Source organism: Opisthorchis viverrini, assembly GCF_000715545.1.
Source record: "Opisthorchis viverrini unplaced genomic scaffold opera_v5_156, whole genome shotgun sequence".
NCBI classification, from domain to species: domain Eukaryota; kingdom Metazoa; phylum Platyhelminthes; class Trematoda; order Opisthorchiida; family Opisthorchiidae; genus Opisthorchis; species Opisthorchis viverrini.
Window position 1 is genome coordinate 167,474 of NW_008751814.1, and position 16,352 is coordinate 183,825.

The 16,352-nt window shown below is 43.4% G+C and overlaps 2 protein-coding genes across 2 annotated transcripts in view; one reads left to right on the forward strand and one right to left on the reverse strand.

Annotated features, from left to right (window-relative positions):
- Positions 1–16,352, reverse strand: part of T265_07080 (hypothetical protein) — a gene marked incomplete at both ends in the record, with an annotated part of 52,292 nt that overhangs the window by 33,449 nt on the left and 2,491 nt on the right. Inside the window, 8 exons of the mRNA XM_009172518.1 lie at positions 214–383; positions 3,615–3,788; positions 5,441–5,638; positions 7,413–7,484; positions 8,083–8,204; positions 8,573–8,691; positions 11,435–11,532; positions 14,088–14,169. Coding sequence (XP_009170782.1) covers positions 214–383; positions 3,615–3,788; positions 5,441–5,638; positions 7,413–7,484; positions 8,083–8,204; positions 8,573–8,691; positions 11,435–11,532; positions 14,088–14,169 — 1,035 coding nt within the window. The remainder of the gene's footprint in view (positions 1–213; positions 384–3,614; positions 3,789–5,440; positions 5,639–7,412; positions 7,485–8,082; positions 8,205–8,572; positions 8,692–11,434; positions 11,533–14,087; positions 14,170–16,352) is intronic.
- T265_07079 (hypothetical protein) overlaps positions 1,973–16,352 on the forward strand; it is a gene marked incomplete at both ends in the record, with an annotated part of 29,408 nt that continues 15,028 nt past the window's right edge. Inside the window, one exon of the mRNA XM_009172517.1 lies at positions 1,973–1,996. Coding sequence (XP_009170781.1) covers positions 1,973–1,996 — 24 coding nt within the window. The remainder of the gene's footprint in view (positions 1,997–16,352) is intronic.

Sequence of the window (16,352 nt, forward strand, 5' to 3'; positions counted from 1 at the left end):
TGATCGATCGACCCTCGCCACCGATAGTTGACGACGGTCTGGTCTGGACTCATGGTTGTGTTTTTTTGTAGGAACCACGTTGTCAATTTCTGCTGGAGGCGGTGATCGACCCTCGCCACCGATAGTTGACGACGGTCTGGTCTGGACTCATGGTTGTGTTTTTTTGTAGGAACCACGTTGTCAAGCGATTTCTGCTGTTCCGGAAATTCGTACCGCAAAGGAAGTCTGTGACCGGCGCATATCTGGAGGAATCCGTCCCCGTTGGTCATGCGTCTCGTGTCCAATCCAAGACGACAATCCATTCGGGGCTCAGCAGCGTTTGGTCTACCTACCTGGGCGTTCATATCACCAGCAACCACCACAACACCTGAGATTTTAATCCGCTGCAGAAGGGCAGCTGGAGCGTCATTGAAACTGTCCTTGGCAGATTCAGAGCTACAGTCGATTGGGGAGAAAGCAGATACAATAAACAAGGTGTAATGGACTCGATTTCCTCAAGATTCTCTCACAGATTTTCCCAAACGAACCGCACAGAGTTGACTACCAACGGGCATCCAATTAAGTCTCGGTCACTCAACGCAATAGCCAACTCAGCATATCTAGATGCAGCCGCCTCTGCATTATCAGAGGTGCACAGCCGGAAGCTGGAAGAGAGCGGGGGCAGTCAGTTCGATCACAGTACTTGCGTCCTGCGTCCTTGTTTCTGACAGACAACATACATCAATACAGAGGGAATCCAGTGTATGATGAAGAGCCACCTGTTGGCCTGCTTGCTTCAAGTTGACAGACAACATACATCAATACAGAGGGAATCCAGTGTATGATGAAGAGCCACCTGTTGGCCTGCATGCTTCAGGTTTTCGGGGTGTGAAAACAGACTTCGAAATGTTTAAGGTTGTTATTGTACTCGGACGTACAAAAACTGCAGCTAGATGTGATGCAGAGTGAGCAAAATAGTCAGTCCTAGAGCTGGGACCTGCGGAGAAAGTGTTCAAATTTAGGTGGGGGATGGTGGAAGAGGGAAAAGGTGAAATTGTGGTATTGGGATGGGAATGCAAGTACACTATCATTTTCACGGAATATGTCGCCACACAAGTTCCAAACCCAACGTGGAGGGCCAGGGGACTGTATTCGTCAGAACTCTACCCATTGACCAAACTGGTATGATAGACTCTGTGAGTGTCATGCGTACACCCTCCAGTATAGGTCAATGGGTCACCGAGGTGCACAGACCGTCACACCACGGTTAGGTCCAATCTCTTCATAACCAGTCATAATAATAATAATAGCTCAACAGATTGAAAAAACGCGCTTAACTGAACAGGAAGTGCTTTGAAAAGGGCCCCTAACAGACACCTCCTTAAAAGACATGGCTCGCCTCGCGCGAAGCACGGTATGGTTGTTCCATCAACTATATACGCTCTTTTAGGCCACACATCGTGAAACGAGTTAAAACAATGTACGAGAATGTCTGTAAACGAGTGCATCGGCGTTAATACCCATATGGTGTGATCAAGTAAGGCACTGACCAGACCTAGATATAAGAATTCAAATATTTATGACAAGAATGTTCAATTGTTTACGACAGTTCATTTAGTTCGCAGCATTCGTTGAAATGTACCTGATCCCATTACATGCCCATGTAGCCACTGTTGAGCGAGATTCGCACCAATAAAACAAGTAGTACCGACGGTTGAGGTCCTCGCACTTCATGAAGAAAAACGTTAACAAGCAAGAGCAAGATGTGTTCGCAAAGGTGTTCCAAATCGGGACTAATTTACCTCTACCAGTAACCCGTAAAAAGATTCCAATGATTAAGAAAAACAAAAAACGCTGAATGTTGGTCACGCGACGGCCCTCCAACTGATTAATAGAAGCAGATAAGTATAGGAATAGGCTAAATCAGACAGATTAATACATCTAACGGTGCTGTTGCGCGACATACCGAGTGTACTTCGTTCTATCTCTTCTAATGTACACACCAGAGAAATATGAGGTAAACAAAAAAACGGATCAGGAGCTCCCTGAATTTTCGTGAGATGTGCACTGCTGAAAATTTCCCATAAGGAGCAAACAGTTTTACAGCCTCTCAGCTTTTTAGCATATGTTGGTTTCAATTAGAAGAAGGAATTTCCATGGAAAATTCCGAAATCTCATAGGAATATCATTGATAAGTTTCACCACTGCGCTATTTATTTCATCTAATAATTTTCCGCAACATGCAGTCCAAGAAACGCATCGGAATACATCTGGTGTATGATGCAACAGCTTACTTCCACATGTCCTCTTCAAGTTGGTAACGGTACAGCCATGTTTCGATGTCAAACAGTCTCACCAACATATGATAATTCAGGAACATGCCTCGTCTTCAAGATTCCATACTTGGGTAAATGCAGCTGAAATCTGCTCCCGTCATTGCCACCTGCTAGTCATCCGATGACAATCAAGCCCTCCCCCTGACTCGCCATTAACGTTTGATGGGTTCCACATTTAATGTTGTTCAATTCGTTGTTCAGTTTCCTGAACCTTGTCAATTTTTACCTAGATGAAATCAGCTGCCAATGCAAATGACTATTGTCCTCACGGAACACACTACTCATAAGGTTGCTGGAAACTCTCCAACAGCCCACGACTGGTTTCGTCCTATTTGGTTTGGTTTCTATATCGGGAGACCCAACCGAATATCTCATTTACTATATTGTTCAAATGAATATGCTGCATAACGCTTGCATAATGTTTCACTCGGTACGATAGTCGAGATACTACGGTGTAGTTTCTTGAAAGGAGTTACTCACAAGTTTGCTGAAAACGCTTTGACAGCCCATGATCGGTTTTACCCTCCTTGGGACTCAACAAGTAGACGCAGCCCCCAGTTTCCGTCAACCTTATGTCCTGTTTGAATTAATCTCGATACAATTCAGGAAATACACAATAAACTGTAGTATCTGAAATATCGTCGCAACTGAAACATGAAACGACCTTGTGCAGTACATTGGGTTGAAGAATGTTCTCAACGAAATTTCGGCTAGAATTCAATCGGTTCTCCCGTTAAAAACAAGCCAGTGTGCAAGCTAGGGTACTTTGCGAACTATTACCGTGTTTTTAATACAAATTCGGAGCACCTTCTATCCACTTGCTTCTCAAAATTGTTGCAACCCTAATCTAAATATGATGAATGAATATTTGTCTTCCCGAACCTTTTAAGTTCTAATCAATAGCGGGGTTACTCGCTCCTCATGTGTTCCAGATCCATCGACTTGATTATGTCGTAGTAGTATAGTCTCTACTACTTAAGTAATAAAAACGTGGGGATGAACACCAGTGAAACGTGACCAGGTGATGGTTCAAAGTATCCCATCAACGATTAGGTAAAAAAGGTAGTAGTATCTCTACAAACACTCCATACATTCGTCAAAGACTAATAGTCTATTAGCATTGGCACAATAAAGAAAGAATGTTCAGTAAGGTGGCAATTTAGCTTTCACACAAATTTTTCCGACCGTTAAAAACAGAACAAGTCGTTCACAGCAGTTAGTAACCCGCTTATGGGTGAGTACTCAGAAAAAATCAACCAAACATCACGATGGGATCGACAAGCTGGAATGAAAACGCACCTGAATGACTGTCAATGCCCGTGGGGTGCAAATGCTGTCCGGAACGGCCAAATATTCAACCGCTTCGGTAAATTGCGTCGTGGTTAACAATACTTCCACGTCATGTGATTCTAGAGTGGGTGCGGCAACATCGGACACTGCATTAGAGATTGCACGGCGGTGCAAGCGCAGTACCTGTGAAAAGTGAAAATAGGTCGAATAGTCCGGTAATGCATGACAGGTAGAGCGTCAGTCGCTGACGGAAGACCTTTCATTCATTTTTAACCCATCAGTAAATGTTCGATTAGCTCTGTACAAAAAAAGGAAGCCCGAATTCTGTCGTACTTTGGTGTGATTGGGCAAAATTCTTATTGCATGAAAGGAACAACGCTTAATTTGTCGGTGAGATTAGAGTAGGCTTTGCTGCACAGTTTTTGAAATCGCGCCACATGAACTTCGTTTTGCAACCACGATTATGAAAAAAAGGACTAAAACGGCAAGCAAACGGTAACATCTTTTCTTGCCATTGTCGTTTTGTTCCCATCTTGGATTACAAAACTTGAATTATCAATAAGGTATACATCTATGGCCACCACTAAATTGATAATACTAATACTAATAATAATAATCGTACAGCTGTAAATCCATTTCGGTGCACAGCTGCCATACCAATGCAGGGAAGCAGGAGAGCCTAAATCTGCCAGGTTACCCAAGCCTGGACAGAAGTCGGGACTGAGTTGGAGCCACGAGCCTTAAGTTCATACCGTAAGCACTGAACTATCTCCAGCTCGATGATCATCATTGGTGTATTTTAGTAGTTTTAGCCGAAATAATTTATGACGAAGGTCCGTCGGGAAGATGACTGAATTTATCCATTAAGCATAGTCGACGTAGTGGTGACAGAATTCACCTTCAAAACAACAACTGTGTCAGGTTGGAATGTTCATTGTGTAATCATTTTATGGTCATTTAAACTTTAATAGTTGTTCAAAACGCAAAGTCGAGCGATCAATTTCGCCGGCGCAGCGTTCATACGGCACCCCATCGAAGCAGTAGTGGCGGCGTCGTGACTGTAGGTATAAAGCTAATGTTCGTTGTCCCGAGACATTTCATCAGAAATTGCAGTGACTGCTTATGAACTTCAATGTTTTTTGTTGTATAGTGGACCAGTGTATTGTTTACTCAACATATGGCAGTTCTTTGGATCATCTCCACAAATTCTAGAAGAGGCTTCCGAAATAATCCCTCCAGAAAATACGAGTACTGAGGACAAAGAACACGGTTTATCAGTCTGCAGAAAATCTATTCAAAAAGTAAAGTACCACAGTGAATTGGTGTTTCGACTGATGGCAGACCGCTGTGCAAGAGGTCAACCGAACGACACCCGTCAGGAATGCACCGGAAAAGCACGGGAAGCGTGGAGATTCAAATTATTTTTCAGCAGCACCTTAAGGTTTGCGACAATATGTAAGTGTATGCGGTTACATGACCTGGTGGAAAAGAATGATTAACACATACACAGTTAAGGCCATGTCAGTAAACACGCGGAGAACTAATCCCGTGGACTAATCCTATCAGTGAGGAAACAAGTTTTAGCCTCTCCGACCAGAAAGCAAGGTGCCTGTTGACGGCCGAAATCAAGTCGCAAGAGAATAAACACTACCGAATACCGAAAAAAACGAATAGCTGAACTTAGTTGGGGTTTTCAAATCAGAATCCAATCAAGTTGCGCATGCCAAACTTAATATTGAGAGGCAATAAGCGGTAAGGTGTAGAGAGCCCTAAACTGATGTAAGGAGTCTGAGGATGAACGGAAATGAATGTAACGAAAAGCCAGGATTACCCACCGGACTATGCTTCTGGTCTGAGCCAACAAAAACAGAAGTCGTGCCGTTACCAGGAGGATGACGCCGGGGGTGCCGACTAGAGTAATTCGCCAAATTATTCAAAGTCACTTTGATGCTGGAGTTTAAAGAAATACGGTTTTCAAGATTCCATATTTCTGAGCGCACCAGCTTCAATTCCACCGGAGTTTCTTGAAAAGACTGGAACAAAATGCAAAAATGATGGAAATGAAGTGTTTCGGAGTGAACGTTAATTACATCAGTGTGTGCTGCGCGGAAGGGCTGTGAGAATCAGGAGATATAGCTAGCGGTACGCTGGAACTGATTCCGGGGGTTATTGGGGTAACCGGCAAAGTAAAGTACATCGGAAAGTTTCCGAAGAAAAGCGAAATGGTGATGCTTCAGATTGGCTTTACGGAGCAGACTACTTCAGACAGTAAGGGAAATAGCTATGAAAAACAGCTCAAACAGCAGTGTCACTTGTTGTAAGTTTCGTCCTATAAGTGAAGCCAATATATACTGAAAAGTCGAGAAGCACTGTACAGCTGTTTCATCCTTATTGAGAATCATCAGCGGTGTGTATCTTACGAAGCTCCAGGGTGCCTTGTATCTACGAACTCCCGGTTAGTACGTTGAACAATTAACCGTTTGGACACGAGTGATTGATCAGCAGTGAGTAGCTGGACATAGCGCCACTCATCCTTCAATAATGTAAACCACATCATGTGGTCAAGCATTGACTGGCTACTTGAGTAACGAATTCTTGGGTGGAAGTTTCACATATCCAGTGATATTATCGTTTCTCTGGGCCGCTTATTGACTCATGGTAGTTGGTGAGGAGTAAGGTCTTTCCTCCAACTACAGAAAAAACAGGCCCAGGAGCTTGAAAAACCGTACGAAATCCCTTACCGCATTCTAATGAGGTGTAGCACTGACTTCCTGGAAGTGAAAAAGGATGTGCGTGGATCGTGAAACAGCTGATGCAATAAAAGTGCGACCTGAGGGCAAAATCAATGAACGCGATGGAATTGGAACCGCACAGTGCTTCTCGTATCTCACGAAAATCAAGGGAGTCTCTAACCCTTCGACCTCAAGCAGCTAATCAGCAGCGTGATAGCGCCACTCATCGTTCAATTGCGGGATCCGCATCACGTGCTCACACATGTAGACCGGCGCCTTAAGTGATGCTTCCTCATATGGAGGTCTCACTCATCGAGAGAATTTTTTTTTCATTTACTCATGGATTGTTCGTAGTGCTTCTTGCATCAACCTCCGTAACCACCTCTCCCCGTCAATACGGACGTGTGGCTGTTCATGGCCACAATACAACCGTTTGTCCGACAAGATGCAGTTTGTTTGGCTTTTTGGAAGCCATAACGGAGCGGGTACTTTAAAATTGTAGGTTGCTGCCGTAGGTACCAGACCGGTAAGGGAGGATGACAATCTTAACCGGGACGGCAGAGCGCAGATCTTGAAAGAAATGGGGAAGTACAAACGAACAGATGGATCATCTACAGCTCAAAGTCAGCAAGAGACATTAACCAGGATTCCGATCTGAAAAACGAAGGTTTTGGCTGTTGTATCCAGAATGCAACACAACACACAGCGAATGAGAGCAAACCTGGTGCATATCAGCAGGACTTCTGACGATCTGGACTCATCAGTTGTAGGTGGTTGTGAAAATTGTGGAATTTCCATCACCCTCGTTTGAACAATCTTCCTTACATTCTAGCGCAATCGTTCTGCTGGGTCTACACACCGCACTCATCAACAGTGACATGGTTTGAGCCCCAGTAGCGCACGCTGGGCGCACCTGAATCATAACATTTGAATAGGCGGACGTGGTAATGCTTGGGCGATTGGTTTACATTCAGTTATTATGGATATTATGAGCATAAACCTGCCGAATTTTCAGGCGCTGTTAAACAATGAATCTAATATGCTGCAATCAGAAGCCTGTAAAAAGATAACTCACCCTCGTGGCCTGATTGATGATGGCACCAATATAGTGAATACAGCCTTCCAACTTTCGGTCAAATGTGACAAACTGTTGAAATCAATGGAAGGATATGATTTTTAGGATGAGAAGCGAATGAGATCAGCCAATGTGCTCACAGAAGATACAAATACTTAAGAGTTACATTAGGTGACCGGTGGCACTGTGAGTATGTCACCATCCAAGAGGTAACAAATTGTTCTTGGACATCTAAAGTCTTTCGAAAACAGGTGCTAATATCGATGCTCTCTGTCTCTCACGTCAGCGAGCTAAGTAACCAGTAACACGTAACTGTACCAACCAGCCAAACTCAAGGTTGGAAGACTAGGAGAAGATCATGCCAAAAACGCGGAACTTCGTTGGGAAACCGACCATATAGGCAGCAGTAAAGTAGCGGAATACGAACGACATATACCAGCTGTTTAGATTATAAAGAGGAGGTAAAATTCTGATCTCTAATTCGTCAAGAAATCGGATTTTACAGAATGCAAATGGTATTTAACAAAAACTTTTGCATTCTGTCAACTAAATGTAGGCAGCACCCACCACGGTGTCAACGACCCAGCAGAAATAAGGTTCGTAGTTAATTACTACATGGTCTTCATCTGGCATAAAGATGTTTCAATTTGAAACACAATCACATGCTTACCAGTTGATGGTCCAAAATCACAGCCAATCGAACGGGATAAATATGCTCGCCCAATTTCTTGAATCGTCTTGAGGTATGCGACATTACCTCAGTGGGTTGCCAGAACACGGGCAAAGGAACATCTATTAGAATAACGGAAAAAAAACAGGGAAAATAACGGGCAGAAATAAACTAAACAAGAGGCGGTTTTAATAGTAATCGTTAGAGGATATCGCGTCCCGGATTCCAGTTGAGAGGTTTCAACTCGCCAGTATTTTGTTTATCGTTTTCTCAAGCACTACCGTTTGACAGAATACATGTCATATAATCAAAGACGAATGCATGAAGGGTTTTCAATTATGGACGTACGTCCGAAAACCTCACTAGAGACGAACAAACTCAAATCTGCCACCAAACGGATTAATTGAGGCCCTGAGGGAACCTAAGGTGGTACTTATACTTGAATAAAGTTTACCAAACGACCAGCAGTGGAAAAATGCTTTGAACTCACTACGATCAATAGGGCTAGGCACCTGTGGAAACGCAACATGAGGCATCAATCCTGGTTGACACGATGAGCATTGTAGTGGCAAAATACCAAAAGTCTCCTTTTCCACCACAATTAGACCTCTAGGAATAAAAAAAATTAAACAGAAGTCTTGAGAGAGCGCAGATAACGCAGACGTTTGGAAAAGCATAATATGGATTATATCAAATCAGTTTTATGTACATGCAAAAAGTGATGATCATAACAAACAATTATCGTATGCATTGCATCTAACCAGAATTGGAAAATACGTTGGCTTCGCGTCTTTATTTAGCGAAAGGAATATTTAGACGGTGGCAATCAGGGGACCAAGAAGACCTCGGAAGTTGAACAGCGGGCTTCTAACCGCTAAACTACTGTACTGTGTATCTGAGGGTTTAGAGTGTAACTTAAAATGCCGTAGGGAGTATTGGTGCAACATCAGTTTCGTAGACCAGTCGACATTCCACCAGTCCGGCATCTCACACATTGACGCCTTGTTAGTAGGTTAAGGGAGGGGTTGGAATTTCCAGTTGAAAAGGATATTATCACATATTGCGTAGTGATTGTTGGCTTCGAAGTCGAAATTTACTTGAAGTTAACAATCGGCATTTACGAACTAGCTTGGATGATCTACCATACGTCTTTGGATCATGACAAATACGAAGCAAATCTGGGACAAAAATCATTACAAAACCTCAGTCTGCATGGGACTGAGCGCATTCTGCACGGGTAGTCACATTAAAGGTCAGCAAACTCTAATGAACTCCTTTTCACCGCGCACACACAATCCGAACGTGTCCGTGGCCTATTGCCAATCTCAATGGAATCCAGAACCACCTGTCTGTACTCTGTTTGATGTCTTTTTGTTTGAGCTTAAGTTTGGATGAGGATACTGTATTAACATGTGTGTTGCACGGAGGACACAGGCTTGATATCTTGGAGCAATTCTACTCCTAAGGGTGTTGAGAGCTCACAGCATTTCTTAAGGTTTGTCATTTAGGTGTAATTCCCGGTTTTCTAACAATTTTGTTTTACTTGAGTATCGGATTGCAGACAACTGTCGGAATACACTCATCTGAATTCAAATAATGTGGAAGTGCGAATTCTTTGAAAATTGTGAGCGAAGTTATCAAAAAACGCATAAATAACCGAGTGTTCATATCTTTTTCCACGACATTTTGTTTCCTTTATTTCGCTGTAAAGTGCACATTATGCCCACCGTTTATCAGTTGCCCGAAATATCGCCTTGAAGAGGAAAACAAATATTTTTCGAGGTTGGAGCAGAATTAGGTAGCCTATGGTTCACTTAATTGCTACCCGACACGGAAGCCATGTGTTTTGAAGTCGGGGAATTAGTACTGTCTGCGCACAACGGCAAGGAAAAAGAATGGGTGGAACTGGCTTCAAAACGCATATGATTACGTATATTCATTGAACAGTGGGTTAGGGCAGCTACTGAGTCGTCGATTAAGCGGTCAGGGAAAGCACTATGGTGCCAAATGTGATAATTCAGATACCCTAGGCGCATTGGTGGGACAGTTGTGACAGGCTTGATCGGCATACTAGATGTTCGGGTTACAAGTCCCGGCATGACCGAGGATATGCACTGCTAGCGAGCGAAACTCAAGCCTAGTGCTTTCCTGCTTCGGTGTAGTGTAACCAAGATAATGGTGCCAGGACAGGAGAGGTACGGCTCAGATGAGACTGATGTGAATACAAAGTCAACTGACCAAACGTGGAAGTTTTATCTGGTCACAGAAGTTTAAAGCGTCATCTCTGCATCTGATGGAAGGTCGGCTTGAAAATTATTAAATCCATATTGCTGAATGTGCGAGCACCAAAAAGAGCTTTTAAACTCCACGAAAATCCAGAAACAAGGGAAACCGGTTACGCAAATTTACCGCATGTGTTCTCGAAATAACTGTAAACTATGCATAGTGACAGATTTAATGCTACCAAAATTAGGTTTGTGTCCAAAAAAGAACAAATGTTTTCAGAAGTTGACCGTGGTACTTTAATCTGATTAAGAAACCGACTTGCTGTCAATACAAAAACATCATTCACTGCGAAATGACAAGAAAGACTGAAAAGTGACGTTTTGTTACATAGCCAAACACTCAGCGAGGAGGCTAAGCAAATCCGAGTACTGTTCGTTGTTCGTCGGTGTTGCTTGCAAGTGGGACCGATTTTTCTACGAACTGGAGGTTCACCTCGCCAAATACCATGCATGCTAAATTAAAACTGTTTTAAATGTTCATGAAAATCGAGATGATCGGTCCCTGTGTTAGAAAAGAGGTCACTGGGTTCCAGATAGGTCGGTATAAGGTGTGTTTCAACAGGAATGTGTTGCCAGAATGATGGGAGTCGTGATGCAACCCATCATCTCATTCGGACATACTAGTAAGACGCTGTATACAGTGGGTGGTCGTTATCTAGAAGCAGCCTTAACCGGGAGTTCCCATTTACACCGTGGAAACACTGAGGAACCTCAAAAAAGGTTTTGACGAAAGAGTGGTTTTATTTCATACGCCACCACCGACAGCACTGTAATCACACCTCAAGCGATCACCGAGAGTCCTAACGCTGTTCCTCGGGCGTTAGCTTTTCTATCTATAGGAACTTCGTAGACAATATAAATTACCAGAGGTGTGTACTTGCAAAAGGTGATAAAAACCAAACGAACGGAGCACAGTAGTGATAGAAGCAATCGTGTTTTTGTTGATGATTTCGGTTGAGGAAAAACGATTCTGCTAACTACAAACTAAAAGGCTGTGCCGACGACAAATGCAACTGCTTCGGGGTCCGACGGGAAACCAACATGCGAAGGTGAAACACCAAACTAACCGTAATCCATGGCAGGTATCAACAGCAACATAAGACTCTAGGTCTGGTTCGTTAAGACTCTGTCGGACAGTTCCGTTGTAGAAGCAGTGATCCAGTTTCTAGAAAAAGTATGGGAAATAATGCTGAGCGGGCAACAACGTTCAGCATTCAAGTGTACAAGGAATGTAAAAACAACTTGTCTCCTCCCAATGAGGACGAAACACTGAACTACCAAAAAAGGGACTCCTTCAGACTACCTCTCCAACGAGCCTTTCAATAAGAATGTGTGAAAGTACGCTATTTTCGTACGAAGTCATAACAGAAACAGAGGGAGCACTGTTCACCCTCAGAGTCTACACTGGAAATACCCTTATCACAGAAGGGATGGAGTCCGGTGGAATCAGGTGAAGAATTCGCAACCGCTAGAAACAAAGTGTATATAACGAAAGTACACATGTTCCTTGAAGTTACGCTCGCTTTAGTACATTCTTCCACCTCACACACTAAGATTTAATGGTTTTTTGGTGCTAGTGCAAGTGTGTGTGCTACTGATAAACGGTAAGCAGAATCTGGTCAAAGTAATTCAAAGCGCCAGATCTGACGAAAGGTCAATCTAGAAATTATTGGATTGAAATTATTAAGATATGAGTGGCACTATGTCTTTTCCAGGTGAAACTTAATCACACCACTGATCAGACACTCGTAGCAAAATAGTCAAGTAATTAACCACTGAGCTGAAGATCGCGGGTTCGAAAGTCTCTGACTTTCGTGAGATGCAACTGCTAATGATTTCCGACAAGAATTAAACAACTGTAGAGTGCTTCTCGGCTTTTCAGCATAGATTGGCTTACTGACAGGAAAGTCTCTGACTTTCGTGAGATGCAACTGCTAATGATTTCCGACAAGAATTAAACAACTGTAGAGTGCTTCTCGGCTTTTCAGCATAGATTGGCTTCACTGACAGGACGAACTCTCTATTGAAAATGAACCAGTCTCACATTAACATTCATTACTGAACCATTGTAGCACCGTTTATACATTAGTGTCATATATTGAAACAACATCCGGGAAGGCTTAAGAGCCTTGAGGATGTTGGCTTTTTCCGAAGCCCAGGTTTTTGCTTGTGTCCGCTTTGTTTGTGTTCCACGACAAAGGACTCCGCATCCACAGGTGCCCTTTCTTTTACTAGTAGTGGAATAGGTGGGAGATCGATGCATACGTTTGTCCTTGGACATAGGCGGCCTTGAAATATTCATTCGAACGGTATCATCATCCAGTTACCCGGCTAACCCCTCGGTCAGGCACTACAAGGAGATCGGCAAGACAACGACCATAAAAACAACCACAGTCATATTCTACCCCATTAATCATATGCATGGCGCAGTTGAACAGACAACTGGAACACTGTCTCAGTGGGGTGCCTACCCACATGTCCTTGTCAGATTTGAATATCAAGCAACGAATTGCCTGAACAGACAGGCGTAGCGTTTGTGACGGAAGGCAGTGTGACCTGACCGAATGATGCTTAGTGAGTATGATGAATGGTCAAAAGGCTAAGTCCATGAGTGTCTGACCTAGTGTCCGCATACCCCTTCAATCTGAAGGGGAATCTACACACACCACTTGCTCACACACGGGTGCCTTATTCTTCAAAGACCTCTTCAGGTAGTTGATACAAGTGCGGGGCAAAAATAATGGCACTTGGCAAATGCATAAACAGTTTTAGGAGACCGAAGAGCACATCCCATGGCTGAGGTCATAAATTTCGAAAACGATGACGCTAGCCGCCAAGCCTGTCAAATTAATCACGCAACAGTGCAGATCTCAAGCTTAACTTTTAACAAGTGGACTTCGATGAGCAACACATATGTCGTCCTGTCTTCATTTATACATCATTCTCACATAACCTTATTGATATTACCCGGTCCTTCAGCCAGCGTCAAGGAAATAATGGCTTTTATGGTATCGCGCAATCTATAGCTAGAAAAATCGAGCAGCGTTTGGAACATAATTACTATGTCTATGCAAATCAGGCTTTCAAGTCTGACGTCACACACTGGTATGCATCAGGACTTTTGCTGGTATGATTCACCCACCCTGAATGACAAATTAAAAAAGACTGAAAGCTCCAGTGTGAGTGTTGAGGTGATGCCACTTGCATCCCGTTCCACGAGACTGCTGTTGCCAATCGTTATAAATTCGATATACCTTAAAACAACAAACCATACGTGCCTATGTTCTATCGCGAACCGGCCAATGAACGCCTCTTCATGGTCGTCCGGCAACATTGGTTAGGCCTGCCTACAACGGTACGACGCTGCCTGTTAAGTGTGCTTGTCTTGAGCTGACGTCTCCAGGGCATAATGTTCTCCTTCGCTAACAAAGCCAGGGCAGCTGGAAATCCTACATGACTCGCAAGGTGACCTCCAGGTCAGAGATGTGACAAGGTCAAGAGCTTTTACGACGCAATTAAGGCGGACAAGCTGACGAGTATACCAAGGATGTCATAAGGGTAAAACATACCGGCTAATAATGCACAAACAAAAGTTCTGCACTGGTAAATAAAGAATCAATAGACTGATTGGAACCAGTCAGAACAACTCAACAAAAGTGCGCGAACTGGGAGAAACCATAGTTAATCTGCAGTTAGGACAAAAAAGGTCGATGTACTCACGTTGGACGCAAACGGAAACACTTGACCATGTTTGTCTCGTTGAAAGTACAGAGTGGAGTAGGAGTTCGGTGAACCGAAGATTCTAAATCAAGTACGTGGAAGAAAAGTTGGGAAATTTGGCGGAAGAGTCCAAGTACGACATTCGGATGCAGTATAAGCTGTGGCACTTTTTCGGGATGCAGTTGCCGTGAGACTCAAAGAAAGCACGAGGGTTGAGATCCTACAAAGTTGTTCAACCTTAGACAGCAGCAACCGAAAAGCAGGAGTATGGTTCGAAACAAGCAGTAGTCTGATGCCTTAACCATCGAGGTAGCTTGACCTCAACTTTCGTTATGTGGTAGTCACACGATGAATAAGATATTAAGCTTTGAACTAACCAACCAGAAGCCTATATAAACGCATGATCGCCCCTTTAGGTCTCGGAATCCTACATAACACGATACTTATGCACGGGGTTCTTAAGACACAGACTAAGCCTTATTTATTCACTATTTCATTTTGAACTAGGCCTTCGGGTTTCGCAATCAGTGAGCAATGCAGGGCTAACTAAAAACAGGAAGGGCCCCATTGCTTAGCAGCTGAGGCCAGGTTAGGTAAAAAATAATCGAATTGATTGAACATTTGGGTCCTTGCTTCCACTGTGAGTAAAATCCTAGCGCTACCACTGCGAAAATAAGCGTATCACTAGACCAGGAAACATTATAAAAATACACTCAGTACGACGTGATATGAAGCAGAAGAATCAAGTCCTCCGAACAGAGAGCAGTTCAAAAGAAGCACGGACTTTCTTCGCGCAGTCCCAGTAAGGAATAATAATAATCTTAATATTCGTTCAGGTTGAATACCGTTTCGGTGCCTAGCTGCCACGAGACCCGGAGGAAGCACAAGGGCCAAGATACTGTCAATTCGCCCACGCCTGGACAGGAGCATTCAGATTCCTGGCTGGGTTCGAACCACAGATTCTCCTGTAAGTTCACGCTTCTAGCTAACTCCAGCTGGAAATAAATGGTGTTATAAGTGAATCCGATGTATCTCTAGATTTTTGCAACCAAGCTTTCATATTCCCATTTGATTCGGACTAGCACCAGCGCAATTGCAATCAGGTGTTTAGGGAACAAGGAGCTGGTATTCTATCACAAGTCATGTTTGGATCATATACTTAATAGCTCATGCTATGATCAGCAAGAAGTTTTTTGCTTCCTTGTCACAATCACAGTAACAGACAAGACAGCAGGACTTGTCACAATGTTCTGACAGAGGTAATAATAAGTCTGAGTGCTGTGGATGCAGCCTATCAATCTATGGGGTCCAGGTGACGGTCGAGGTGTTTGAGGTAATACCACATATGGCTACAAACCAATATAAACGGTACCCGAGAAGTCGGTATATATCTGCACCGTTCCAATTAGTGATGAAGTCTATGTGGTGATTCTTTGTAGTACGTTAGTGGTTGGCCATAACCCCCCATATTATGATTTTCCAACTAAATGGGGTTTATTCACACGCGTGAGCAGAAACGGTGCTCGGTGTAGCCGATAGCGAAGATGATCGTAGCTCACTCGGCGTTAATGTGAGACAGTTTCTGTTCCATTTTAGGGGTCACACCGAATGTGATCTGGCCGAGTGTGCTTTGCCACAATAACCACACTCTTCAGGACTTTTACCTGATAGTTGCGAGCGAGCTTCGTTTTGACTGAATATTTCCAAAACCTACGCCAGTTTCTAGGCAAAAATTGTGCGTGGAATCTATCTACTGCACTTCATTCGAGGCGAAATTAACTTGCTAGCCCTGCTTCAAAGTTCCAATTTCAGATCAACTTTTGCGAAGCGCTTATAGACGACGAACTTACTCCATGTTAAATTAAACGCAGGAAATTTGACGCAAGGCAAAGATTTATTGAGATAAAAAATAATGGAACCAAACGAAAACGTTCAGTCAAACCGCCTGACCTGTTTCACGATTCCACTGAGATAAACAGCTTGATGCAGACTGATCGTCGGGCAAACACCAGTCGTAACAGCCACCTAACAGTTAATGGCTGGATGGAAAAAGTTCTCATCATAACTTACTTTAACCCTGCACTTGCTTATATGAAAACAATTTTACGAAAGGTCAATGTGATTCGACGGATAAACAACGAACGCAATGGCGCCGTGTTTTTGGGGGCGCACACGCGGATGTGCACGCTTCATAGGCTTACTCAAAGTCCGACCGGATTTTTGATAACAAATTGCAACTGTTCGCAAATTTATGGCATTTGTGTG